A 27,539-nucleotide genomic window follows, 5' to 3' on the forward strand; every position below is an offset into this window, starting at 1 on the left:
TTGAGAAGAGGGCACTGAGACATGTCTGTTACCATGTGTGAGACGGATGACAGGCCAGGTTCAGTGCATGAAGCAGGGCACTCAAGGCTGCTGCCCTGGGACAGCCCAGGGGGATGGGGTGGGGAGGGAGGCAGGAGGGGCTTCGGGATGGGGGTGCACGTACACCCGTGGGCGACTCATCCCCATGTATGGCAGAAACCACCACAGTATCGTAAAGTAATTAGCCTCCAATTAAAAAAAAGAGAAAACATTGGTGGCAGAGACAGGATCAGAGGCTAGACCTCCTCCTTTCCCACATGCTGTTTGTTCGTTCTTTGTTTCAGAATTTGCCTCTCTGATCCTCCTGCCCAAATCTTTCCATCTTGAGTGTCCTCTAAAGCTTACTTAGATTATTTAATGTACCTTCATGTCTTAGGCTGGTTTATAAACCTCTCTCTATGAAAATAAAGCATGTTACATAATATCACAATAGAAATACTTTGCACTTCAAGTGATATGGGCACTAGGCTCCATGATGTATTAAAAAAAAAACCTGACATCTCTATTAACTAGCTGGATAATTTTCGACAAGCCATTTCAAGTATGTAGACTTTGATGTTCTTATGAATAGTGATGGGTTGGAGGAGAGAGAGCGAACATGATTCTGGTCCAGCCTGTCTTAAGGTTTTGTCCACTGAATACCAGTCTATTAAAAATGAATTTTATGGTCAAAGAAAATTAGTTAAGAGTTCATAATCAATCTCCATCTCCCCACCACCAGAATCTTGACAGATTAGCATACTCAAGGCTTTGAGAAGAACAAATTTTCCCAAGTTAGTTTAACACAGAACCCATTATTTGCTTAATATCTGCTAAAAGACTTTGAACTTACAATCTTCAGAGAATGTTTTGAGAAATACTGCTTAAAATACTGTTTTGGGAAATCAGCTACTTAAAATAATTAAGTTTTTCTGATTTTGGTAAGTTAAGGTTTAGAAGTAAATGCCTCAAAAATGCTAAACTTGGACTTCCTGGTGGTCCAGTGGTTAAAAATCCACCTGCCACTGCAGAGGACACGGGTTCAAGTCCCTGACCTGGGAAGACCCCACGTGCTGCAGGGAAACGAAGCCCGTGTGCCACAGCTGTGGAAGCCCGCGTGCTGGAGCCCGTGCTCTGCGATGAGAGAAAGCACTCCAGTGAGAAGCCCGCACACCACAGCTGCAGCACAGCCTCAGCTCTCCCGAAACTGGAGAAAGCTTGGATGTGGCAGCGAAGACCCAGTGCAGCCAAAAAATAAGAGATGCTCTGTTTGCAGAGGGTGAGGGGTAGGGCTGGGGAGCAGAGCTCAGGTGTGACTGCTTACTGCTGTTATCCTCAATTTATCTTAGCAGGAGAGGGCCAGTTGTGAATAATTTATTCTCAAGTATTTGGACATTTATTGTGTATGAAAAATACCTACGATCAGCAATAAAAGGCTGTAAGTTGGGTGCTTTGGAAGATTTGATATACTATGTTATTGAAAAGCCAGAATTATGATGTGTATAGATAGATCGATAGATATAAATGTGAATGATACCTTTGGGTAAAAATCTAGTAATATGAATCAAAAAATATTTTTTTCTTCTTAGTAATGCAATACGGAAAAGGCAAATCTTGTTACTATAGGTTCCTGACCAAAGGACAGCAGTGGATTTGGCTTCAGACTCATTATTATATCACTTACCATCAGTGGAATTCAAGGCCAGAGTTTATTGTTTGTACTCATACCGTAGTAAGGTAATAATTCTTTTACAGAATTTCTGAATATGGAAACATTCATAATGATTCTGGGATGTAGTTTTATGTATGACTTATTTAGAGGTACAGAGTGATTTTTTTCTCCATTTTTTCATGTATATTTTTTCAATTTATTATTAAGTTTACTTATAGGAATTATAAGTAAACTTATAGAAGATACATAATTTCTGACATAAGTGTTACGGTCTAGAGCAGGTGTTATAACTGTCTTTTGTATGCCACAGTCAGTCATGTAAAAGGAGAGCTGGAGGTGATAAAGCGTCCTTTTCCTTTATTTAATTCCTCATGATTTAGGTCCTGTGTGGTCACAGACCATTTATAGTAGTACATTAGACTTTTTAGATATGTAAAAAAATGAAGTTTGAATTCAGATACACTCTGTGTGTGTGTGTGTGTGTATAGTGCTATATATGTATGTTTTAGGGTTTTTTTGGTGCATAGAAAATAGTCTGGAATTTGTGATGAACAAGTGAGATACATAATGAACATTGAATTGTTGCACCTCTGCAGTGTTTTAAATGAATGATCAAACACTGAAATTCTGTTTTTTTCCATTTGTAGTTATGCAGAAGTTAGGGCTGAAAGACGACGAGAACTTGGCATTGAAGAGTCTCTTCCGGAGACAGCTGCTGACAAAGTATGTATCTTACAGGTTTTTTAAAAATTATTTCTTCTCAATGAGTAACAAGACTCAATAATTTATAGAAAAATTGTTTTTCAAATATTTCATTTACTTATAACTATAGCATTTATTTTTATGTTAAATTTAATATTTTAAAAGCTCATGTGTTTTTAAAAAAGATTTGAAGGGCCTGCTATTTAGAGATCATTGTATGAGAGACATGTGTAATCTAAGAATTAAACTAACATCTATTACAATCTGCTAGGCTCTGGTTGTTATGTGAAATATGAAATGTCATTTATTTCTCAGACATTCTTATCTGGATATGTCCCCACTTTGAAAATATTAAAACTGAGCTTAAAGACTCACGACTGGAAAGTTATAGTCAGATTTTGAACACTGGTTTCTCTTTTCATTATATCTGGTAGAAATATAGTGTATTAGCTACCTATTGCTGTGTAACAAAACTTAATGATGTAAAATAACATACATATATTATCTCAGTAGTTTCTGTGAGTCAGGAATCCAGACACAGTTTAGTTGGGCATTCTGCTTCAGAATTGGTCATGGGTCTGTGATCAAGGTTTCAGTCCAGGGTCCCTCACAAGCCTGTAATCAAGGTGTCAGTGGGGCCACAGTCATCTCCAGGTTCAGTCAAGGCAGAACCTCTTTTCAAGCTCAGTTAGTGGTTGAAATGCATATGAAAGCCACGACAGGGTATCACTTCACACCCGTAAGAATGGCTGTTTTCAGAAAGGCAGTAAAGAGCAATTATTGGCAAGGATGTGGAGGAAAGGGAGCCCTCACGCACTGCTGGTGGGATTGTAACTTGGTGCAGTCACTACAGAAGATAGTATGGACGTTCCTCAAGAAGTTAAAAATAGTGTGATCTAACAGTTTCACTTCTTAGTATTTACCTGAAAAAAACAAAAACAGTTGTAAAGATTTATATATCCCTGTATTCATTGCAGGATTATTTATAGAAACTAAGATACAGAAACAGCCTAAGTAAAGATGTGGTACATACATCTTGAATGGTAGAATACCATTCAATCATAAAAAATGAAATATTGCTATTTGTAACAGTATGGATGGATCTTGGGGGCATGATGATGCTAAGGGAAATAAGTCAAAGACAAATTATCTCACTTGTATGTAGAATTTAAAAAACAAAACAAATGAACAAGCAAACCAGACTCATAGAGAACAAACTGCCTATTGCCAGAATGAGGCATTGGGGTGTGAGATGGGGCAGAATAGGTGAAGGGGGTTAAGAGGTATAAACTTCCAGTTTAAAATATGCCATAGCATAAGAAATATGATCAATAAAATTATAAGTGCTTTCCTCAGAAAATATCTTTCATTAAAACATAATGGATCTTTTCCCTCTTAAGCCGCCATAGTCTTTTTGGAAAAATTCTTTCATGTGGGACCCATGAGAGCAGAGAACTTGTCTGTGTTATTTGCTGCTATATTCTCAGCATGTCGAGCCATGGAAGGCAATTCTTAAATTGAGATATGGAAGATGCAGAATTTATTAGTTTTAAGTGTACAACATAGTGATTGAGCATTTAAATACATTACAAAGTGAGTGTGTGTCTAGTCTCCATATAAAGTTGTTACAGTCTTTTGGAATTGAAACAAAAATAAATGGGACCTAATTAAACTTTTTTAAAAGCTTTTGTACAGCAAAGGAAACCATAAACAGGATGAAAAGATAGCCCATAGAATGGGAGAAAACACTGGCAAATGAAGCAACTGGCAAGGGATTAATCTCCAAAATATGCAGATAGCTCATGAAGCTCATTATCAAAAAACAAATGACTCAACCAAAAGATGGGCAGAAGATCTGAATAGACATTTCTCTAAAGAAGACATACAGATGGCCAGTAGGCACATGAGAAGATTGCTCAGCATCGCTCATCATTAGAGAATTGCAAATAAAAACTACAATGAGGGTATCACCTCACACTGGTCAGAATGACTGTTATCCAAAAGTGACCATCAATAACAGCTGAAGAGGATGTGGAAAAGAGGGAGCCATCCTACACTTTTAGTGGGAATGTAAATAGGCACCACTGCTACGGAGAACAGTGTGGGAGGTTCCTCAACAAACAAAAAATAGAGCTCCCATATGATCCAGCAATCCCACGCCTAGGCATATATCTACAGAAACCATAATTTGAAAGGATTCATGCACCCCAGTGTTCAGTTGCAGCACTGTTTACAATATTCAGGATATGGTAGCACCCTAAGTGTCCATCGATAGATGAATGGATGAAGAAGTTGTACATATATTACTTAGCCATAAAAAAGAAGGCAGCAACATGGATGGTCCTAGAGATTGTCAGTCAGAGAAAGTATCATATATTGCTTATACGTGCAATCTAAAAATGATACAGATCAACTTATTTACAAAACAGGAATAGTCTCTCAGACTTAGAGAACAGACTTGTGGTTACTGAGGGGGAAAGATGGGTGGGAGGGATAAATTAGTGGGTTAGGATTAACATATATGCACAGTATTCTATGGACTTCCCTGGTGGCTCAGACAGTAAAGTGTCTGCCTACAGTGCGGGAGACCTGGGTTCAATCCCTGGGTCAGGAAGATCTCCTGGAGAAGGAAATGGCGACCCACTCTAGTACTCTTGCCTGGAACATCCCATGGACGGAGAAGCCTGGTAGGCTACAGCCCATGGGGTCACAAAAGCTGGACACAACTGAGCGACTTCAGTTTCACTTTCACAGTATTATATATAAAACAGATAATCAACAAGGACCTACTGTAGAGCACGGAAAACTCTACCCAATACTCTGTCATAATCTGTGGGGAAAGAATTCGAAAAAGGATAGATATAGGTACAGGAATCACTTTGCTGTAAGCAGAAATTAACACAATGTTGTAAATCATCTATACTCCAATTTAAAAAAAATCAGTAAGGATAGTACTGAGCCAGGAGTAGGGAAACTAATTCAGATACTTAGTGAGGAGTAAGCACAAGGTGAGTAAATGACTACAGCGAGGAGAGATAGTGAGTGACTTGGTGTGATAATGTGGAGTTCATAGCTGTGAGTTTTGGGAAAGGTGGAAGGGAAAATGTTCAGGCCAGAGCAGTAGGAGGACTTCTGTTCTACCTCCAGAGCAGAGGTCTGAAGGTTGAGAGAAAGGAAACTCCCACTGCCTAAGAGACTACAAGGAAAGTGGTATCCTTTGGGGGTGGGAGTAGGGGGGTCTGGGTTTTAGTTAGAGGATGCCAATGAAGGAATGTTAATAAGTGAGGCTGAGAATAGAGCTTTGGCTGCTTAGGGAAACTGAAGGCAGGCAGAAGGGTTTCAGGAGCTGGGGAGGGTGGGAGATGGAGACAAAACAGGATGTGGAGAGTGATTAGAGTGCAGGACAGGGGGCATCGTGTCACATAACCCTTTTTTTCCTTTTGTGATAGTAGCGATTTTGAAATCACATTTATTTATATGTGTATACACACATCGCCTTCAGTAGCTTCCTTGAAATAGGGAACCGAGTATTGTGGCTTAATTCACTGTTGCATATGGAGGTTCTTTGATGGACCCTGTCTTTGACACTTCGCTCCGCTATAATGAGCAAACAGAAGATGGGTATATTTATATACCTGGTATGTTAATAGGTGGGCTTCCCTTGTAGCTTAGCTGGTAAAGACTCCGCCTGCAATGCAGGAGACCCCAGTTCGATTCCTGGGTTGGGAAGATCCCCTGGAGAAGGAAATGGCTGCCTACTCCGCTACTCTTGCCTGGGAAATCCCATGGAGAGGAGACTGGCGGGCTCCAGTCCACGGGGTCACAGAGTTGCAATGACTGCGTGACTGAGCAGGGCACAGCATGCTAATCGGCAGAGTTACATATACGGTGGTGGCAGGTGTTTTCATCTGTAGAAGACAGAGCTCTCTGTGCAGAGAGGGAGAAAGAGGTTTAAGAACTTTTGGAAAGTATGGAATAACTGTGGAGAGTAGGAAAGGGAGCCCACTAGAACACGTAATGTTTCTGCTTAGTGTTATGTATCATTTTAGATTGGCGATCATTTTAGTTGACTGTAATTGTCTCCCAAGGAACAAGTGAACTGGAAAGCTCAGACCAAGGAAGTGTGGTTTAAAGTTGGATTTTAATTTGTGTTTTTAGAGGCGCTACAGTAATCTGGTAATGAAGAGTAGAGATTGAATCAGGTAGAATAGTGGAAGAAGTTATTGGCAATGAAGAGTTCCTAGAAAGCTGAGAGGCCAGGACAGGATATTGCATGAATCACCAATATAGATATTGAATTCTGGAGAAGGTCAGAGTTGGTGTGAAGATGATTTTGAGCAGTCAAATGCTGAGTTCCAAAGATACTTACAGTGCCTTTATAAACTAAAATGTCTGTTGGTTGTTCTTTTTTTTTTTTCTGATGTGAAATATATGTAACAAAATTTACCATCTCAACCAGTTTTAAGTTCATTGGTGTTAAGTATATTCACAGTGTTGTGTAAACATTACCACCATCCATCACCAAAACTTTTTCATCTTTCCAAACTGAAATTCCATACCCATTGAACAGCAACTCCCCATTCCCTCCTCCCCAACCCCGGGCAGCCACCAGTCCACTTCTGACTATGACTTTGATTCCTATAGGTACCTCATGTAAGTGAAATCTTCAGTATTTGTCTGTTATGTGATTGACTTATTTCACTTAGTGCCTTGTCTAACTCAGTGAAACTAAGCCATGCTGTGTGGGGCCACCCAAGACGGATGGGTTATGGTGGAGAGATCTGACACTGTGGTCCACTAGAGAAGGGAATGGCAAACCACTTCAGAATTCTTGCCTTGAGAAGCCCATGAACAGTATGAAAAGGCAAAAAGATAGGAAACTGAAAGATAAACTCCCCAGGTTGGTAGGTGCCCAATATGCTACTGGAGATCAGTGGAGAAATAACTCCAGAAAGAATGAAGGGATGGAGCCAAAGCAAAAACAATACCCAGTTGTGATTGGTGACAGAAGTAAGGTCTGATGCTGTAAAGAGCAATATTGCATAGGAACCTGGAATGTTAGGTCCATGAATCAAGGCAAATTGCAAGTGGTCAAACAGGAGATGGCAAGAGTGAACGTTGACATTCTAGGAAGCAGGAAACTAAGATGGACTGGAATGGGTGAATTTAACTCAGATGACCATTATATCTACTACTGTGGGCAGGAATCCCTTAGAGGAAATGGAGTAGCCATCATGGTCAACAAAAGAATCTGAAATGCAGTACTTGGATGCAATCTCAAAAATGACAGAATGATCTCTGTTCGTTTCCAAGGTAAGCCTTTCAGTATCATGGTAATCCAAGCCTATGCCCCAACCAGTAATGCTGAAGAAGCTGAAGTTGAACGGTTCTATGAAGACCTACAAGACCTTTTAGAAGTAACACCCAAAAAAGATGTCCTTTTCCTTATAGGGGACTGGAATGCAAAAGTAGGAAGTCAGGAAACACCTGGAGTAACAGGCAAATTTGGCCTTGGAGTACAGAATGAAGCAGGACAAAGGCTAATAGAGTTTTGCCAAGAGAAGGCACTGGTCATAGCAAACACCCTCTTCCAACAACACAAGAGAAGACTCTACACATGGACATCACCTAATGGTCAACACCAAAATCAGATTGATTATATTCTTTTAGCTGAAGATGGAGACGCTCTCTACAGTCAGCAAAAACAAGACTGGGAGCTGACTGTGGCTCAGATCATGAACTCCTTATTGCCAAATTCAGACTTAAATTGAAGAAAGTAGGGAAAGCCACTAGACCATTCAGGTATGACCTAAATCAAATCCCTTATGATTATACAGTAGAAGTGAGAAATAGACTTAAGGGGCTAGATCTGATAGACAGAGTTCCTAATGAACTATGGACGGAGGTTTGTGACATTGTACAGGAGACAGGGATCAAGACCATCCCCATGGAAAAGAAATGCAAAAAAGCAAAATAGCCTGAGGAGGCCTTACAAATAGCTTCAAAGAGAAGAGAAGCAAAAAGCAAAGGAGAAAAGGAAAGATATTCCTATTTGAATGCAGAGTTCCAAAGAATAGCAAGGAGAGATAAGAAAGCCTTCCTCAGTGATAAATGCAAGGAAATAGAGGAAAACAACAGAATAGGAAAGACTAATGCTATCCAAAAGTCTACAAGCAATAAATGCTGGAGAGGGTGTGGAGAAAAGGGAACCCTCTTTCACTATTGGTGGGAATGCAAACTAGTACAGCCACTATGGAGAACAGTGTGGAGATTTCTTGAAAAACTGGAAATAGAACTGCCATATGACCCAGCAATCCCACTCCTGGGCATACACACCGAGGAAACCAGATCTGAAAGAGAGACCTGCACCCCAATGTTCATCGCAGCACTGTTTATAATAGCCAGGACATGGAAGCAACCTAGATGCCCATCCGCAGACGAATGGGTAAGGAAGCTGTGGTACATATACACCATGGGATATTACTCAGCCTTAAAAAGAATTCATTTGAATCAGTTCTAATGAGATGGATGAAACTGGAGCCCATTATACAGAGTGTAGTAAGCCAGAAAGATAAAGACCAATACAGTATACTAACGCATATATATGGAATTTAGAAAGATGGTAACGATAACCCTATATGCAAAACAGGAAAAGAGACACAGATGTACAGAATAGACTTTTGGACTCTGTGGGAGAAGGCGAGGGTGGGATGTTCTGAGAGAATAGCATTGAAACAAGTATACTGTCAAGGGTGAAACAGATCAGCAGCCCAGGTGGGATGCATGAGACAAGTACTCAGGGCTGGTGCACTGGGAAGACCAGAGGGATCGGGTGGAGAGGGAGGTGGGAAGGGGGGATCGGGATGGGGAATACATGTAAATCCATGGCTGATTCATGTCAATGTATGGCAGAAACCACTACAATATTGTAAAGTAATTAGCCTCCAACTAATAAAAATAAATGGAAAAAAAATTTTAAAAAGGAAAGACTAGAAAGCTCTTCAAGAAAATTAGAGATACCAAGTGAACATTCCATGGAAAGATGGGCTCAATAAAGATCAGAAATGGTATGGACCTAACAGAAGCAGAAGATGTTAAGAAGAGGTGGCAAGAATACACAGAAGAACTGTACAAAAAAGATTTTCACTCCCAGACAATCATGAGGGTGTGATCACTCACCTAGAGCCAGACATCCTGGAATGTGAAGTCACATGGGCCTTAGAAAGCATCACTATGAACAAAGCTAGTGAAGGTGATCGAATTCCAGTTGAACTATTTCAAATCCTGAAAGATGATGCTGTGAAAGTGCTGCACTCAGTATGCCAGCAAATGTGGAAAACTCAGCAGTGGCCACGGGACTGGAAAAGGTCAGTTTTCATTCCAGTCCCAAAGGCAGTGCCAAAGAATGCTCAAAGTACTGCGCAGTTGCACTCATCTCACACGCTAGTAAAGTAATGCTCAAAATTCTCCAAGCCAGGCTTCAGCAATACGTGAACCATGAACTTCCAGATGTTCAAGCTGGTTTTAGAAAAGGCAGAGGAACCAGAGATCAAACTGCCAACATCCGCTGGATCATCGAAAAAGCAAAAGAGTTCCAGAAAAATATCTATTTCTGCTTTATTGACTATGCCAAAGCCTTTGACTGTGTGGATCACAATAAACTGGAAAATTCTGCAAGAGATGGGAATACCAGACTATCTGACTTGTCTCTTGAGAAACCTGTATGCAGGTCAGGAAGCAACAGTTAGAACTGGACATGGAACAACAGACTGGTTCCAAATAGGAAAAGGAGTATGTCAAGGCTGTATATTGTCACCCTGCTTATTTAACTTATATGGAGAGTATATCATGAGAAATGCTGGGCTGGAAGAAGCACAAGCTAGAGTCAAGATTGCCAGGAGAAATATCAATAACCTTAGATATGCAGATGACACCACCCTTATGGCAGAAAGTGAAGAGGAACTAAAAAGCCTCTTGATGAAAGTGAAAGAGGAGAGTGAAAAAGTTGGCTTAAAGGTCAACATTCAGAAAACTAAGATCATAGCATCTGGTCCCATCACTTCATGGGAAACAGATGGGGAAACAGTGGAAACAGTGTCAGGCTTTATTTTTTTGGGCTCCAAAATCACTGCAGATGGTGATTGCAGCCATGAAATTAAAAGATGCTTCCTCCTTGGAAGGAAAGTTAAGACCAACCTGGATAGCACATTAAAAAGCAGAGACATTACTTTGCCAACAAAGGTCCGTCTAGTCAAGGCTATGGGTTTTCCAGTAGTCATGTATGGATATGAGTTGGACTGTGAAGAAAGTTGAATGCTGAAGAATTGATGCTTTTGAACTGTGGTGTTGGAGAAGACTCTTGAGAGTCCCTTGGACTGCAAGGAGATCCAACCAGCCCATCCTAAAGGAGATCAGTCCTGGGTGTTCATTGGGAGGACTGATGCTGAAGCTGGAACTCCAGTACTTTGGCCACCTGATGAGTAGAGCTGACTCATTGGAAAAGACCCTAATGCTGGGAAGCATTGGGGTCAGGAGGAGAAGGGGACGACAGAGGATGAGATGGCTGGATGGCATCACCAACTCAATGGACATGAGTTTGAGTAAAGTCTGGGAGTTGGTGATGGACAGGGAGGCCTGGCGTGCTGCGATTCATGGGGTTACAAAGAGTCGGACATGACTGAGCAACTGAACTGAATGTTCTCAAGGTTCATCTATATTATAATGTGCCAGAGTTTCTTTTTGAAATTAAGCAATATTGCATTGTGTATATATACCACATTTTGTTTATTCATCCATCCATCGATGGACACTTGAGTTGCATCCATCTTTTTGACTATTGTGGTTTTTGCTTCTAGGAACATGGCTTACAAATACACATTTGACTCCCTGCATTTAATTCTTTCGAGCATATACCCAGAAATGAAATTGTTGGATCATATAGTAATTCTGTATTTAATTTTTTGAGGAGCTGTTATACTTTTCCATAGTAGCTCTACTGTTTTATACATTCTTATCAGGCTTCCCAGGTGGCTCAGGGGTAGAGAATCCACCTGCCAGTGCAGAAGACACAAGGGATGTGAGTTCAGTCCTTGGCTTGGGAAGATCCCCTGGAGGAGGAAATGGCAACCCACTCCAGTATTCTTGCTTGGAGAATCCCATGGACAGAGGAACCTGGTGGGCTACAGTCTGTAGGGTCACAAAGAGCTGGATGTGACTGAGCAGCTGAGCACCCTCACCCCAGAGGCACTGCACAAGGGTGCTGGTGTCTTCATGTCCTCACCAGCTCTCGTGATTTTCTAATTGTTTTGGTAATAGTCATCTTAATAGATTTAAAGTGGTATTTCTTGGTTTTGATTGGCACTTCCCTAATGATTACTAATATTAAGCATCTTTTCATGTGTTTATTGGCCATTTAAATATCTTCTTGGAAGAAATCTCTATGCAAGACCTTTGCCCATTTTTTAATTGGATTTTTTGGGGTTTTTTTTTTTTTTTTTTTGAGTGGTAGGAGCTCTTTACATATTCTGGATATTAATTCTTTATCAAATAAATGGCTTACAAATGTTTTCTCCCATTCCTTGGTGCTGTTCCACTTTGTTTATAGTGTCCTTTGATGCACTACTGTTCCCTGTGCTTTAGTCATTGCCCAGTGCAGTGTTATAAAGCTTTCCCCCTTTCTTCCCTAAAAGTTTTGTAGTTTTAGTTCTAATGTTTAGAACTTTGATCCATTTTGCATTAACTTCTATATATGCTGTAAGATAATAGTCCAACTTTATTCCTTTGCATCTGTTGTTTCTTTCAATAGAGAAGGAAACCAAAACTTTCTGGCTATAAAAAAATACACTTTCATTTCTTTACCTAGTTATTACACAGGTACACTTGCCTTGTTATGGGTGAAAGCTGATTTTGGGGAGGGGAAATTAGCAAGCGATATGCTAATTTGGGATCTCTGAACTGAACCACAGAAGGCATTTACTTTACTCTTGTCTTCTTAGAGCCAAGATTCTGGGTCTGATAATCGTATAAATACAGTCAGTCTCAAGGAAGCGTTGGAAAGGTTTGATCACAGCCCAACTCCTTCTGCTTCCTCCCGGAGTTCAAGAAAATCATCTCACACAGCAGTCTCGGACCCTTCCTGTGAGTACCCCAGCTTGAAAGCAGGCTTCCTTTAAAGATGTCCTTCTAAATTGTTTTCATTATTGTTACCAGCATTTTTCATCAGCTGCCACTTTCAAATGATAAGTGTTTGCATTTCTGAAATACATTTCCTTTTCAGTGAGCAAGAGACACGTTGCTCACATTTAGCAAAGAATTAACTTATAAAGTAACACTATAGAATATGTAGGTAGTAATGTTGGTATTGGTATTTTTAATCATCCCCCAGAAAGAAAGCAAAACTATTACAGTAATTCCTTTTTTATTGATAGAACCTGTAAGTGTTCTTAGTTTGCTTTTTAGAAAGTGTTTTCTGGGTATTTTGTCTTTATGAAGACACATAATTGTCATTAATACCCTTTTAAATTTTTTAAAAAGAATCTAGCACTTTCATTTCTCAGAGTACTGAATCTGTGTATAATGAAAAAGGGACTTGTTTGAACTACTCGACATCTACATGATGGGTAGAACATCAAAGTGGTTAAACATAGAATATCTGAGATTTTAGAGGGGGACATGTCCTTACTATAGCTATTTCTTTCTTTTTAAAGAAAAAAAAATTTAAGAATTAAAATGAAATCCTTTAAGTGTATGATATATTATTGTTGACTAGAGGTATGATATTTTACTGCAGACCTCCAGTTTATTCATTGTACTTATCTGAAACTGTATGCCCACTAATTAGTAACTCCCCATTCCCTGCCCACCGCCCTTGGCAGTCACCACTGTGCTGTTTGTTTCAATGAGTTTGACTATTTTAAATAACCTCATATCATTATGAGATACTTGTTTTTTCTGTCATTGCCTATTTCACTTAGCATAATGGCCTAAAGTTTCATTCATGTAACATATTGTAGAATGTCCTTCCTTTTTTGGGATAAATAGTAGTATTTCATTGTATGTATATATCACATTTTATTAATCCTTTCACCTGTCAACAGATATTTAGATTGTCTCCATACCTTGGCTGTTGTGAATGGTACTGCAGTGAACATTGGAATGCTCATATCTCTTCAAGATGCTGACTTCAATTTTTTTTGATAAATACTCAGAAGTGGGATTTCTAGTTCATATATGGTAGTTCTAATCTTAATTTTTTTGAAAAGCGGCCATATTGTTTCCACAGTATCTGTATCATTTTCCATCCCCATCAACAGTGTGCAAGGTTTCCAGAACTTCACACAGGTTCTCACCAACACTTGTCTTTAGATTTTTTTTTTAACGGTTTATAAGGTTTTTTTTTAGTTGATTTACACCGTGATTTTTTGATAGTAACCATTCTTTAGAGGTAGAGGTGATATCTCATTGTGGTTTTGATTTCCTTTTCCCTGATATTCAGTGGAATATTGAGTATTATTTCACATATTGGCTGGCCATCTCCGTGTCTTGTTTGAGTAAATATCCAAGTCCTTAGGCCATTTTTTAAATTAAGTTTATTGGTTTTTTCTATTATAGAATTGTTGGGGTAGTAACCATTTTATATTTGAAATTTTCCTATTTCAGATATTTTCTTTATCCTTAAAAAAGAGGTAATTAACATAAATCATCTTGTTGTCATAGACTTCACTTTCATTGAATAATTTAGAAAAACAACTCTTTTACAGACCACTTTTATTCACCGGAATGCATTTTGAGATTGATCTTTGAAAATTGTATTTTTAAAGAACTAATGCTATTCTGTTTCTGTTGACCAACCTTAGCTACACCAACAAAGATCCCAACAGATACTAGCACTCCTCCCAGACAGCATTTACCAGCTCATGAAAAGGTGGCACAAAGGAGGTCATCATTTAGTAGTCAGGTAAACTCTTCAGGTAGTATTTTTCTGAATAAAGATTTATTAAAAGGGGTGGGGGGGGAATCATCTAAATATTGATAAATTCATTTATTCATTATCCCTTTCTGTGAAATTTAAAATAGTTGTTGATATACAACACTTACTCGGGGTCTTCATTTTTTTGTGAAGTAGTAGTCAAACATACAAGTCCTTTTGATTATTTTTCAGATAAAATGTTAGTTTTTTTTTAATTATGGGAAACTGATAATTTATATCAGCTTTATAATTTTATATCTAATTTCAAATACCAATCACTTTCAATAAAGTCCAGGTAACTCTTATTGAGAGCCCATGCAAGATAATGTGACAGATGCCTTGAAAGATAAAAAGATAGATAGGAAATAAGCATTTCCAGTTTAGAGGGAGAGACATGCCTGTGCTCATCTAAAAATGTATGAGGCTCATCTAAAAGCTATAATTCAGTTATAAAGATGCCATGGTGATATTTCTGGTGGGAGTATTCATGTATGGAAATGATTGTCACCCAGTGTTATTTTTTATTTTGCATCTAGTCTATAAATTCCCAGACTGTTGGTCAGTCATTAACACAGCCTGTGATGTCTCAATCTGCAAATTTACCGGTTCCACAAGGCATGTCCCAGGTATTTTTGTTTCTGTTAAATATTTTAAAATTATAAATAGTCTTAAGCTACTAGTGGGGCTTCCCTCATAGCTCAATCTGTAAAGAATCTGCCTGCAGTGCAGGAGACCCCAGTTCTATTCCTGGATCAGGAAGATCTGTTGGAGAAGGGATAGGCTACCCACTCCAGTATTCTTGGGCTTCCCTTGTGGCTTAGCTGGTAAAGAATCCACCTGCAAGGTGGGAGACCTGGGGTTCGATCCCTGGGTTGGGAAGATCCCCTGGAGAAGGGAAAGTCTACCCACTCCAGTATTCTGGCCTGGAGAATTTCATGGACTTGTATAGTCCATGGGGTTCCAAAGAGTTGGACACAACTAAGTGACTTTCACTTTCAAGCTACTAGTGATTTTTAAAAATACAGATGCAGTAAATCTCAGTTGTGGATGTTTAGAATACCTGGGGATTTTTTGATTGTCAATGATATTGAGGTGCCTCTGGTACTTTAGTTGTCTTTTAGGGTTCATGACAGTTTTGGACAACAAAAAGCTATCCTGATTAATCCCTGTTGAGAAATACTGTGGTGGCTCAGATTGCAGTACAGAAGACCTGGTCAGGAAGATTCCCTGGTGAAAGGAATGGCTACTCACTCCAGTATTCTTGCCTGGAGAATTCCATGGACAGAGAAGCCTAGAGGTCTGTAGGCCATGGGGTCACAAAGAGTTGGACATGACTGAGTGACTAACACTTTCACTTTTCATAGAAAAATATTAAAGATGAAATGTAGTTGTTCATTTTGTTCTTCCCATGGATATTGGAAGAATTGAGTAATTTTATTCACATATTCATTTGTTTATATATAAGCCATTTATTAAGCTCCTTATATTATCAGATATTGCAGGTGCTGGCAGTGCAAATATATCTATACTAAGAAACTTTATTACATCTAGAGGGAATGATAGATAACTACAAATAGTCTATGCTCAATGTCTAAAGCTTGATACGTGAGCACATTAGATGGACTCTTAATTGCAGACTGAGGAAGTGAAAGAGAACTTTCTGGAAAAATTGTTACTTGGGCTGAGTCCCAAAGGAGGCTTAAATATAAAAGCTAGCAAGACAAAGGAGAGGAATTACAAAAGTGACACTTTTGATTATAACTTCACAACTTTTCATTTATGATTGCACTCATTCAGTGCCTCAGACAAGTGAAAAAATTAAGTTGTACTAGAAATAATCCGAAATTTTCTGTTGTGTTTGATGTTGAAGCTATCTCCACATTGTCTTAATTTCAAATAATATTAACACTAGGTATCTAAAAATACCTTTATCTTATATGGTTGTTACTTAAATTGTGCTTAGTTGCTCAGTCATGTCCAACTCTTTGCAACCCATGGACTGTAGCGCAGCAGACTCCTCTGTCCTTGAGGTTCTCCAGGCAAGAATACTGGAGTGGGTTGCCATGCCCTCCTTCAGGGGGTCTTCCCAACCCAGGAATCAAACCCAGGTCTCCTGCATTGCGGGTGGATTCTTTACCATCTGAGCCACCAGACGTATATAATTATAGCTATTATATATTATACTTGTACAAATATATTGACATTGCTATAAACTGTCATAACCTAAATAACAATCTCATAGTCATAATCTTGACTTTTAGCAACACATAATTGTGTAAGGTATTTATAGCAGCACTGCATTATTAAGTAGTATCTGGAGTTGCAGTAGTTTTCATCAGTACTGAGTCCTCAAATAAGTATTCAAATCTCATTTCATTCAGTGATAAAGCCAAACACTTTTCCTCTTAGTTCTTTGATTTTATTTCCCATTATTCTGCTTTCTGTGTTTATTCTTATTTGTATTTAATAGAAATTCTTTAAGTGGTGACAGTATAATGTTTATCTAAAGGTATAAATAACTTTAGGATACAATATATTTATATGATATAAAATTTCAAATAATAAAAAATTAAGGCATGAGGATATTAAATATGTAAAATTTTTTCATACCTAGTGTAATTTGATGTTTGATCTGGTTATCGTCAACTTCAGAAGTCAGCGTTGTATACTTTGAAAAGTAATATTCAGTATTCTCAAAACAAACTTTTGAAGATAGGGTAAAAAAACTTTTGGGGTGTCATTTGCTTTTACGTGCATTGTAGGAGACTCTTAAGGTAAGACAGATTTCCAGTGAAGTGAAATTCTTTCTGCTTTTATACTGTATCCTGTGCTGAATATTCCTGGAAATAAGTAAATGAGCCTGTTTAAACTTAAGTGGTGAATCACTAAATGTGCTTAGTTTCAAGCAGTAGTAAATAGAAGCTGTCTGTAACTCAGGTGAAGCGGAAATAAGTGAGATTGAAAACCTTACTCTATAAGTAGAATAAGTATGCTTTTGTTGGCATATGCAGCATTCACTTAAAATTGCTTGGTCTTTAAAAGCCTAGGTTTTTGTGTTTTGAGAACAGTTTGTTGAAAATTTTATGGTTGGTTAATCTGTCAGATTTTTATAACTTTCTAATGACCTGCACAAAGAAGACATTCTCGGGATGACAGAATTTTATGTGAATAACTCCAGGTGCAGGCTTCTTTTTCATTTGTTAGAACGTCAGGAATGAAGTTCAATAACTTGTTCTATCAAGTAGTAGCGCCACAGTAGGACCTTAGGTCTTTAAAAGCCAGTGTTATTAAGTCATCTTGTAATCAGTCAAGCTCTAGTCAGAAGCTGGATGGGAAATTTGAACAGGGATGGTATAAAAAATTATTAATTGGTAACAGAGATTAACTACTGCGAGCAGTTAGGAGAATTCAGAAGGATACAGGGAAGACCAGTGTAGAGAGCAGCCACTAAAGGTGAGTGAAAGGGAGAGTTGCCAAGGGGGAGCAGCTCAGAAGACTCCTTCCAGCCTCCTGAACTGCTCCTCCAGGCCAGGCTGAGACTCAGGTCCCATTGGAGCCGCTGTGGCTACAGCCACTGGATGTACACGCAGCACTGAAGTGCCGCAGACTTGGGCTGGGGAGCGAGAAGCCACCTGCTGGGATGCCAGTAAAGTTTGCTGGGAAGCTGCTCACTCGCAAGCCAGTGAGACTTGCTGGAAAGTCTGCTGGATGCTGGTGGTACTCACTAGGACGCTCTCCGCTGGCATCAGAACGAGAAGGAGAAGCACTAGAACCGGAGAGGGAGCCCAGTCTCCCTTTATAGCATCCCTCCACATCACCACTGACGTGACTGCTGGTGCCTGCTGATCAAGGAGAAGCATTTATAGGGTCCAGCTCTAGTACCACAAAGCTGAGCAATGATAGGTGAATTAGATGTTGAGAAGCAATAAATTAGTAACTGGCATGACATTCTTAATTCATGATATACTGCTTACATTTCACATTTTACAGTTATGAGAAGTGATTGTAAAATATGTTATACTTTTTCCATCCACGATACTTAAGTTTCAGTTCTCAGCTCAGTTAGGAGCCATGCAGCATCTCAAAGACCAATTGGAGCAGCGAACTCGGATGATAGAGGCGAATATTCATCGGCAACAAGAAGAACTAAGAAAAATTCAAGAACAGCTTCAAATGGTTCATGGTCAAGGGCTGCAGGTAAGTTATTACATTTGATTACAAACAAAGCATGCCATTTGTATTTTGGCTTCTTAGGAAATTGACTCTTCTTAATAAAAAATGAGATGCAAAAGATATGTTTCATCCATTTAGTTCAGTAAATACTCATTGGTTATCTACTCATTATGATTGCATTTACAGTTCAGTTCAGTTCAGTCACTCAGTCGTGTCCGACTCTGCGAGCTCATGAATTGCAGCATGCCAGGCCTCCCTGTCCATCACCAACTCCCAGAATTTACTCAAACTCATGTCCATCGAGTTGGTGATGCCATCCAGCCATCTCATCCTCTTGTCGTCCCCTTCTCCTCCTGCCTCCAATCCCTCCCAGCATCAGGGTCTTTTCCAGTGAGTCAACTCTTCACATGAGGTGGCCAAAGGATTGGAGTTTCAGCTTCAGCGTCAGTCCTTCCAGTGAACACCCAGGACTGATCTCCTTTAGGATGGACTGGTTGGATCTCCTTGCAGTCCAAGGGACTCTCAAGAGTCTTCTCCAACACCACAGTTCAAAAGCATCAATTCTTCAGCACCCAGCTTTCTTGACAGTCCAACTCTCACATCCATACATGACCACTGGAAAAACCATAGCCTTGACTAGACGGACCCTTGTTGGCAAAGTAATGTCTCTGCTTTTTAATATGCTATTCCACTGGTGAAGGGAATGGCAAACCACTTCAGTATTCTTGCTTTGAGAACCCATGAACAGTATGAAAAGGCATTTACAGTAGCTAAAGATAATTGATTCCTAAGAGTGTTTTCATCAGCATTTTTGTTTCTCCAGATTAGAGTCATCTTTTAGCAGTAAATTCCCATAATATCGAAATAATACTTTACATAGACTTTTAGGTACATGTAGGTACAGAATTTAAAGTTAATCATCAGTAATTTTTTGAATAACTTACTGGTAGGTATGATTCAAATTATAGTCTTATTTGATCAACCAACAGGGCCAAAGTTATGTCTATGCGACGCAACTAGGACTTTGGTAAAAACTTCAAGTGAAAACTACTTCTCTTTAATGCCATGAATTATATATGATGAGTGATGCACAGCTTCCAATCCACAGACCTTTGAGTAGCTAAGTTAGGGTAACGGTAACATATATAATAATCCTCAACATGTAAAGTGTCAAGCAAGTAGAAGTTTTGAAATTTATAATGCTTTTTCTGACAATTAGAGACATAATTAGGGGTTAGGATGATTGCAAGAATGAAAATGAGTATCATGTTTTATTCAGTAATTATTTATTGCTCATTGTTCATTCAGAATGACTTAGTCTTCTTGTTACTTGCTTTTAAAACTTAATTTTTAGCTATTTTTGCTAAAAATGCTCTCATTCTTTTTAATTTAAAAAGATCATTTTAATGTAATCTTTATTTTTAAAGATGTTTTTACAACAGTCAACCCCTGGATTGAATTTTGGTTCTGTTCAACTTTCTTCTGGAAATTCATCTAACATCCAGCAGCTTGCACCTATAAATATGCAAAGCCAGGTTGTTCAAACCAACCAGATTCAAAGTGGAATGAATACTGGACACATTGGCCCAACCCAGCATGTGATACAACAGCAGAGTTTACAGAGCACATCAAGTCAGGTAAGGTATTGAGTACCGCGGGCTCGGGGACGCTCAGTGACTGCGATGTGTGGTGGTGCTAAGACAAAAACAAAGGCTTCATTTTGAACAATACCATATGTAAACCTTTAATAGTAATAATTAGAAACTATGGTATTGAGAGTGATAAAGTATTTTGTGCAAAATTGTTCTTAAACTGTTGAATGTTGAATGCTTTCTGTATTTCAACATTTAGAAAATTTTTGCGGTTTGCTTGAAATGAATATACAGACTACTTCTGTGTGTGGAACAAAAAAGAAAGTTGCAGGATTCTGACCAGGACATGTGTTACCATATGTGAAGAATGTATTTTGTTAGGGCAGTGATGGCTTAATTAACATTCTAGGAAATGTTGGTAATTGACATGCATCTGTGATTGTAAATCTCAAGACTTTGAATGAAATACATAAAAATGTCAAATGTCAGTTACTTTGGGTGTTTAGTAGTTCTTCATGTATATTTTATGTCATCGTTGTTAAGATCATGCTCCTTTTCAAAACTCATAGCTTACCTTCCAGCAAAATATTGAAGACTAATTCATTCTCAGTTATTGCAAGTTATTCCTTGATGGTTCAGTTTCTCCCAGAGTAGTATGTTCTGTGACTTCTTTTTCTATCATGTCAACTATTGTTAGAATGATGAGTGGTAGAAGCATACTTCCTGAGTAAAGTTTTATGTCTGTGAAATCTTCTCTTTTCTAGCAGAGTCAACAGAATGTACTGAGTGGGCACAGTCAACAAACATCTCTTCCCAATCAGACACAGAGCGCTCTTACAGCCCCGCTGTATAACACTATGGTGATTTCTCAGCCGACGGCCGGAAGCATGGTCCAGATTCCATCGAGTATGCCACAAAGCAGTTCCCAGAGTGCTGCGGTAACTACATTCACTCAGGACAGACAGATCAGGTAGCTGTCATGTTTCCAGAGATGTCAGTTGTTTGATTATAAAACAATACTTGGATTTTTTAATGAGATTTTAATTTATTGCTCACTCTAGAATTTGAAATAAAAACAATGTGTCCTTGTTGAAGTACTTTATAATAAAAGAGTAATAGCAAAATTTATTTCATGTTATTTCATGTTCAAAAATGTGCTAACATATGGTAGAATCCAAATTCTACACAAATTTTATGATACATGGTTTTGTCTGTATCACTATAAAACTTTTATCTCTTCAATACAGCCGTTCTTGTGTTGTCAATGTAGTAGCAATGGTAAAGGTGTATGCTCCCATAGTTTATAGGTGTTATGGAGTAAGTTTAGCTCACCTTTCTTGAGTTTTGTTAAGTACTGTACTAAATGCTCAAAGTATATTATCTCATTTAATTCTTATTAAAAAAAATGTGTGAGGGTCTTTCTTTCCCAGGAAAGAATAAAAAATTTGGTCAAGGGTCTGAAGCTGTGAAGGGAGTGAAGAAGGGGATCTGAATTCAAAACTGGGTGTCTGATTTCAGAGCTCAAGTGCTTAAACATATACTACACTAAAGTTTTATGGGCAATTCTAGAAAAAATCGCCATCTGTGGCTAATTTTAGTCTTCCAAATAGCTGACCTAAAAATAGGTATTTTAAAAAAATAACCTTTTCAAATATTAGGAAGAAAGGTGTCTTTCAAAACTAGAGGATTTTTGCAGTCTTAAAAATTACACTTTAAATGCATTTTATTTTTACTTATTTTAATGCAATGTAAGTAGACTGCTGCTTTTATAATATAATTTTGCTGTTGTATTAGACTTTGTAGTAGATTTTATTGAAACCCTATTAATAATTTCCAGAGTGTAAAGAAGCTGCTGGATTGCAGAAGCAGTAAGATCAGAGAGAAACTCACTGCTTCTTTTTGGAACTCAGTTCCTTCAAGTTAAAAAGTCTAGCTTTCAAAGGAAGTGTTATGAATATACTCCATAGAAATATTATAAAGGGCTAAATTTAAAGCCCAAGGGAAATCCATTAACATAAAATGTTGACATGCATTTTAGAGGACACAGTTTAGCAATTTGTAGACAGCTGTTTTTTGAAGGGGGATAAACAACTTCAGCAAACATTTGAGTGCCTGCTTGTATGAGTATGGCATATTCTTTATCCCAGAAGAAAGATCAGACTAGTCAAAGCTGTAGAAAGGTGAATAAATCAGTATTATTTGATGTGATAAATACTTAGTAGATCTTTGAAAAGGAGGAAGTGAGCAGTTTTATGGGTTGAGGCAAGCAGGTGAAGAGAGGAGTGTGGTCAGGGAAAATTTCAGGGAGGAGATACTCAGCCTGTGTTTTAAGAGCATTGCTTTAGATATGTGTGTAGCACGGAGTCATAGGAAGGTATTCTAGGCAGAGGGAGCAGTGTGTACAAAAAAAGAAGTTAAAGCCAAAGTAAATTGCAGAATGTCTTTTGGTGCCAGAGAGGAATGAGATATTCTCATACTTAGCAGTGGGCAGTTGGGCAATTCAGATGCTAAATTGTTTTAAGATTACAGAGAAATTAGTGCTTAGCACTTCTGTGATTAAGCCACTTTGTAATGTTATTTGTTTGTAAATTTTTCATTATGTATGTTTTTGCATTAAATAATACATTTGATCCTAAAGTACATAATATACAATGCTTTATTTTTAAGATTTGGCATGGATGTCTTATGCAACATTTAAACTGTATAAAAATGCTAAGTGTAGCTATAATTATCTACCTTAAAACAGGTTGTAATTGCAGTTATATCAAGTTAAATCTACAATAGAGTCTTATCTCAGTTTACTCACCGTAGTGACCAGTGATAGAAACTAACTTCATCTCACAGAAAAGGCAGATAGAAATGATATCTTTCCCTGAAGAGGCATTGTTTTTTTGTTATTGTTCTTTTATTAAAGACTGGAAGCAGGAAGGTAGTGGGTGGGAGGGAGTATTAGTGAATTATATTACAGTGCGTACTGCATGTGATAAATTTGTAAATTGAAGGTACTTTTATATACTGTTAGAATATCATTTAGTTTTGAAACACAAATGTCATTTATGTTTATAAGACACAACTTACGATGTAAACATCTATAAACCTAGAGATTTTTTAAGAATTCCTTTAGGACAGCTTTAAGTTTATTTTGATTAGCAAAATGAACCATGTGTCACATACATCTAACTCCCAAGTACTTAGTAGTTTTATAAAAAGAAAAAAGTTGATATTTTTAACAGATTAAAAACTTTTTGCATGTGTGCATTACATTTTTTTTATTGTGGTGACATACACATTACAAAATATTCACTATGCTAACCATTTTCACATGTGCAGTTCATTGACATGCGAGTAGGTTCGCACCATTGTGACAGTCACTACCATCAATCTCCAGAAATTTTTTCTTCTCCCCAAACTAAAAATCTATATTCATCAGACAATATGCTTTCCTCTTCCCCCTAACTCTTGGAAATCACCATTCTACTTTGTAAGCACATAAGTGTGAGTTTGACGACTCTAGATACCATATGTAAATGGCATCATATAATGTATGTCTTTTCTTCCTGGCTTATTTCACTTTGCATCATGTCCTCAAGGTTCAGCCATGTTACAGCATGCATCAGAATTTCCTTCCTCTTTTAAGGCTAAGTGCTATTCAGTTGTGATGTGTATACCACATTTTGTCGACCCACTTGTCTGCTGATGGACACTTGGGTTGTAGCATCTTTTGGAAGTTGTGAATAGCTGCCATGAACATTGGTGTGCAACCGTGTGAGTCCCCGTCTCCCATTCTTCCGAGTGTATGTACAGAAGTGGGATTGCCGGATCATATGGTGGTTACGTTTTAGGTTTTGATGAAAGACCACCATACTGTTTTCCATAATGGACAAACCACTTTATATTCCCACCAACAGTGCACAGAAATTCCAGTTTCTCTGCATCCTTGTCAACACAATTACTTTGTTTGATAGTAGCCATCCTATTGAATGTGATGTGGTATCTCCTGGTGGTTTTGATTTGCATTTCCCTAATGATTAGTCATATTGAGCATCTTTTCAGTGCTTATCGACCAATTGTATATAGTGTGAAGAAATATCACTTAGGACCCTTGGCGGTTTTTTAATCTGATTGTTTGTTGCTGTGTTGTAGTATTGCTTTATATTTTCCAGTTGTTAATCCCTTACCAGTTCCATGATTTGTAAATATTTTCTCCCACTCTGGAGTGCCCTTTTATTTTGTTGGTAGTGTCCCTTGCTACATAAAAGATTTTAAATTTGTTTTTCAGTTTATCTATTTTTTCTTTCATTGTGTATGCTTTTTTTTTTTTGGTCTTGTTTAGCTCACAAGACCTCCAAAAATTGAGGGTAACACAGTGTATGTTTCTCCTCGTACCTAACCATGTGAATGTGTATGCTTTTAATTAAGAAATTATTGCCCAATCCAGTGTCATGAAACTTTCTCCCTATGTTTTATTCTAAGAGTTTCATAGTTTTTGACATTTATGTTTAGGTCTTCAATCCATTTTGAATTAATTTTTTTATATGATGTAAAGGTCAAATTTCATTCTTTTGCATATGGATATCAAAAAAAGAGTTTGTATTTTTGTTTGTGATCGCTTCATTTTGCTCTGTACATTTCCGTTTCACTGGTATCCCAAAGGGAATCTTTAAAAACATGTAACAAAATTGGAACATATGGCTTTAGAAAGCTAAATTAGTAATATCATGGGTCCTATCTTAGAGGAATATTCAACCCACTGCCTTTCATAGTGTATACTTGTACTTCTGACTCCCCTTTCCTTTCTTTCCTCTTAACAGATTTTCTCAAGGTCAGCAGCTTGTGACCAAATTAGTGACTGCTCCTGTGGCCTGTGGGGCAGTCATGGTACCCAGCGCTATGCTTATGGGTCAGGTGGTGACTGCCTACCCCACCTTCGCCCCACAGCACCCGCAGTCCCAGACACTGTCAGTCACGCAGCAGCAGAGCTCCCAGGAGCAGCCGCTCCCGCCAGTCCAGCAACCGTCGCAGGCTCAGCTGGCTCAGCCACCGCAGCAGTTCCTACAGGTAATTCTCCCTGCGGAAGACTGTCCCCAAGCGCTGTACCTTTCTATAGTGAAATTAGGGGCTCAATGAACAGTTCTGTAAATGAGCTGAAAAATCTGCACACACTTATTGTACAACTTAAATTTCTATAAAGACAGAAAGCTTATCCCAGTTGGCTATTTTTTCTTCTCTTAGAAAACTTTTAGTCCTGCTGTGGAGATACCCAGTTATCCAAATTGGTGGATACAATACGTGGCTGCTTCCTGCCCACATCAAGGCAATTTACAGAGAGCTCTCTCTGGCTAGAGTTTCTGGAACTCAAGCAAAGGCACCTTTCTCTCTTCTCTTGTTTCTCTAGGGGCCCATCAAGCTGTACTCTCTACAGACTATAAGTATTAAAAGGATTTTTTAAAAAAATTACTTTAGGCATTATGTTAAATTACTTTATTGAATTAAATTTTATAATAACTTTTTGGTTATAAATTAATATTGGAAGAAAAATACTGTGAAGGCACAGGCTGTTCTGAGATTGAGTTACTGCTATGTGAACTTTGGCAGTTTACTTAACTTGCTCAGATCCAGTTTCCTCGTCTGTAATATGGAGGTGCTAGTTGTTCATATCTCCTGAGTAAGATGCATGTGAATCACTGAGCCTAGTATAAGGTATATACTTAAACACCTTATAAGTATAACTTGCATTCATAAATGACCACTATCTTGAATAATGTAGTAGATACTCAGATTAACCAAAATGCAGACACAGATCTCTTGTGGGTATATCAGATAGGATCTGCTTATCTAAAGATTCAGGACAAAGTCACCTAGATTGGGATCCTCAGCAAAGCAGCAGGCAAATTTCTAGACCTCAGTACCCTCTTTGGGGGATCACAATAGCAGATTGTGTCATCTGAAAATACACCTTTTTCCTTACTGGTCTAAGAAGCCAGCAGTTTTGAATATAGGCTAAGCCACGATTTGTGCTGGATACCATTCCACATATTCCAGGCAAATATCATCAGTTTTAAAGTTATACAACATATGGTATAATTAGATTTCAGTATTATACTGTATACTCAGGCATAGATACACTGTTAGTTCATCATCATTGGTGTTCTAGTGCAAATATAATTCTTAACTTGATGTGCTAAACTAAAAGAGGTTAGTTACTTAATTATCTCTTGAGAGTCATACAGCCCCTTAGACATTAAGCCATTAATGACTGGGTTGGCTATTGTTATAAATGAATTAATGACAAGAATTTATAATAAGTTAGAAACTATTCTCTAGGGGAAATGTTTTCAGTGAGAATTAGGCAGAGCTTAGAAAGGAAAAAGACTTGCCTTAGGAACTCAGTTCTCTGAGTCAGAGAGCAAGGGCTCTTAAAAGAATGAACATTCCCTTCCACTTCTGGGAAAAACACATTTCAAAGAAGCAAGATAGGCAATACCCTTTAGAAATACACTAATATGTAGATAGAAATACACAATTTGCTTTTCTGATTATGTAACACCTAGTTCCAAAATGTACTTTTGTTGTAACCCTATAAGGCTCATTAAATACCCTGAATTCTTTATCTTACAGAAACTTTTCCTGATAACAGTGAGAAAAAGAAAATGTCTGCAGGTGCTTAGCAAAGCTCAGTGGCCTTTAAGGCTCAGAGATCCATCCTTCCGTGTGTTTGTGCAGGTGTCTTTCATTCACATTTGCAGAAATCACCTGTCACAGTTCCTTTTTAAAATTATGAACCCTGCATCAAGACATACTGACCTTAGTGAAGAAAGATCTTAATTTTAAAATTCCGCTTTCTTTTGACTAGTTTCCTTTGTATCTCTAGAAGGAGAAATTAGGCAAAAGAAACCGAGGTTCGTGGAGCTGACACTCGCCCAAGGCCTAACAAGTAGAGAGCAGGACTCACAGCCGGGCTGCTTCCGGTTTCAGACCCTGTGCTCCGGTCCTGCTTCACTGATCGTCATGCCACACTGTCACATAAAGGACGCAAGTCTGTACTGTGTCCTCAGTTTATGGTACTTTTAAATGACAGTGTTACTATTTAATCTTTGTAAAAAACCCAGTGTGGGCAGTACTTGGATTATCCTTATTTTGCACATGAAGAAAAGGAGGCCCAGAGGTGTAAGTAGCTTGCCCATCTGGTAAGCGGGGCAGCCAGACTTTGAACCCAGGCAGTGTAGCTTGGCCCATGCTCTTGGCCACTGCTGCTCTAACGGGTCAAAAAGCTGGTGCAGAAAGCATTTTCTGTCTGGCCACAGATTGTTCACATGTCGTACGCTCTTAGCGATGATTAAATTGTATCATCTGTTTAAAAACGTGGTCTTTAGGACATAAAGTGAAAGAGTATGTGTGGTTTGTCTCAGGACAT

The 27,539-nt window shown here is 38.4% G+C and overlaps 1 protein-coding gene across 11 annotated transcripts in view; it reads left to right on the top strand.

Moving 5' to 3' along the window:
- The window catches only part of CLOCK (clock circadian regulator), a 332,535-nt gene that overhangs the window by 297,165 nt on the left and 7,831 nt on the right, over positions 1–27,539 (top strand). For 10 of the 11 annotated variants that reach the window (XM_065914278.1, XM_065914277.1, XM_065914279.1 and 7 more), the window contains 9 exons: positions 1,608–1,755; positions 2,338–2,413; positions 12,388–12,529; positions 14,248–14,348; positions 14,897–14,986; positions 18,405–18,557; positions 19,961–20,170; positions 20,890–21,095; positions 24,937–25,183. In XM_065914278.1, coding sequence (XP_065770350.1) covers positions 1,608–1,755; positions 2,338–2,413; positions 12,388–12,529; positions 14,248–14,348; positions 14,897–14,986; positions 18,405–18,557; positions 19,961–20,170; positions 20,890–21,095; positions 24,937–25,183 — 1,373 coding nt within the window. The remainder of the gene's footprint in view (positions 1–1,607; positions 1,756–2,337; positions 2,414–12,387; positions 12,530–14,247; positions 14,349–14,896; positions 14,987–18,404; positions 18,558–19,960; positions 20,171–20,889; positions 21,096–24,936; positions 25,184–27,539) is intronic. The other variant, XM_065914284.1, reaches the window with a different exon arrangement.

Source organism: Muntiacus reevesi, chromosome 22, assembly GCF_963930625.1.
Source record: "Muntiacus reevesi chromosome 22, mMunRee1.1, whole genome shotgun sequence".
Classification (NCBI taxonomy): domain Eukaryota; kingdom Metazoa; phylum Chordata; class Mammalia; order Artiodactyla; family Cervidae; genus Muntiacus; species Muntiacus reevesi.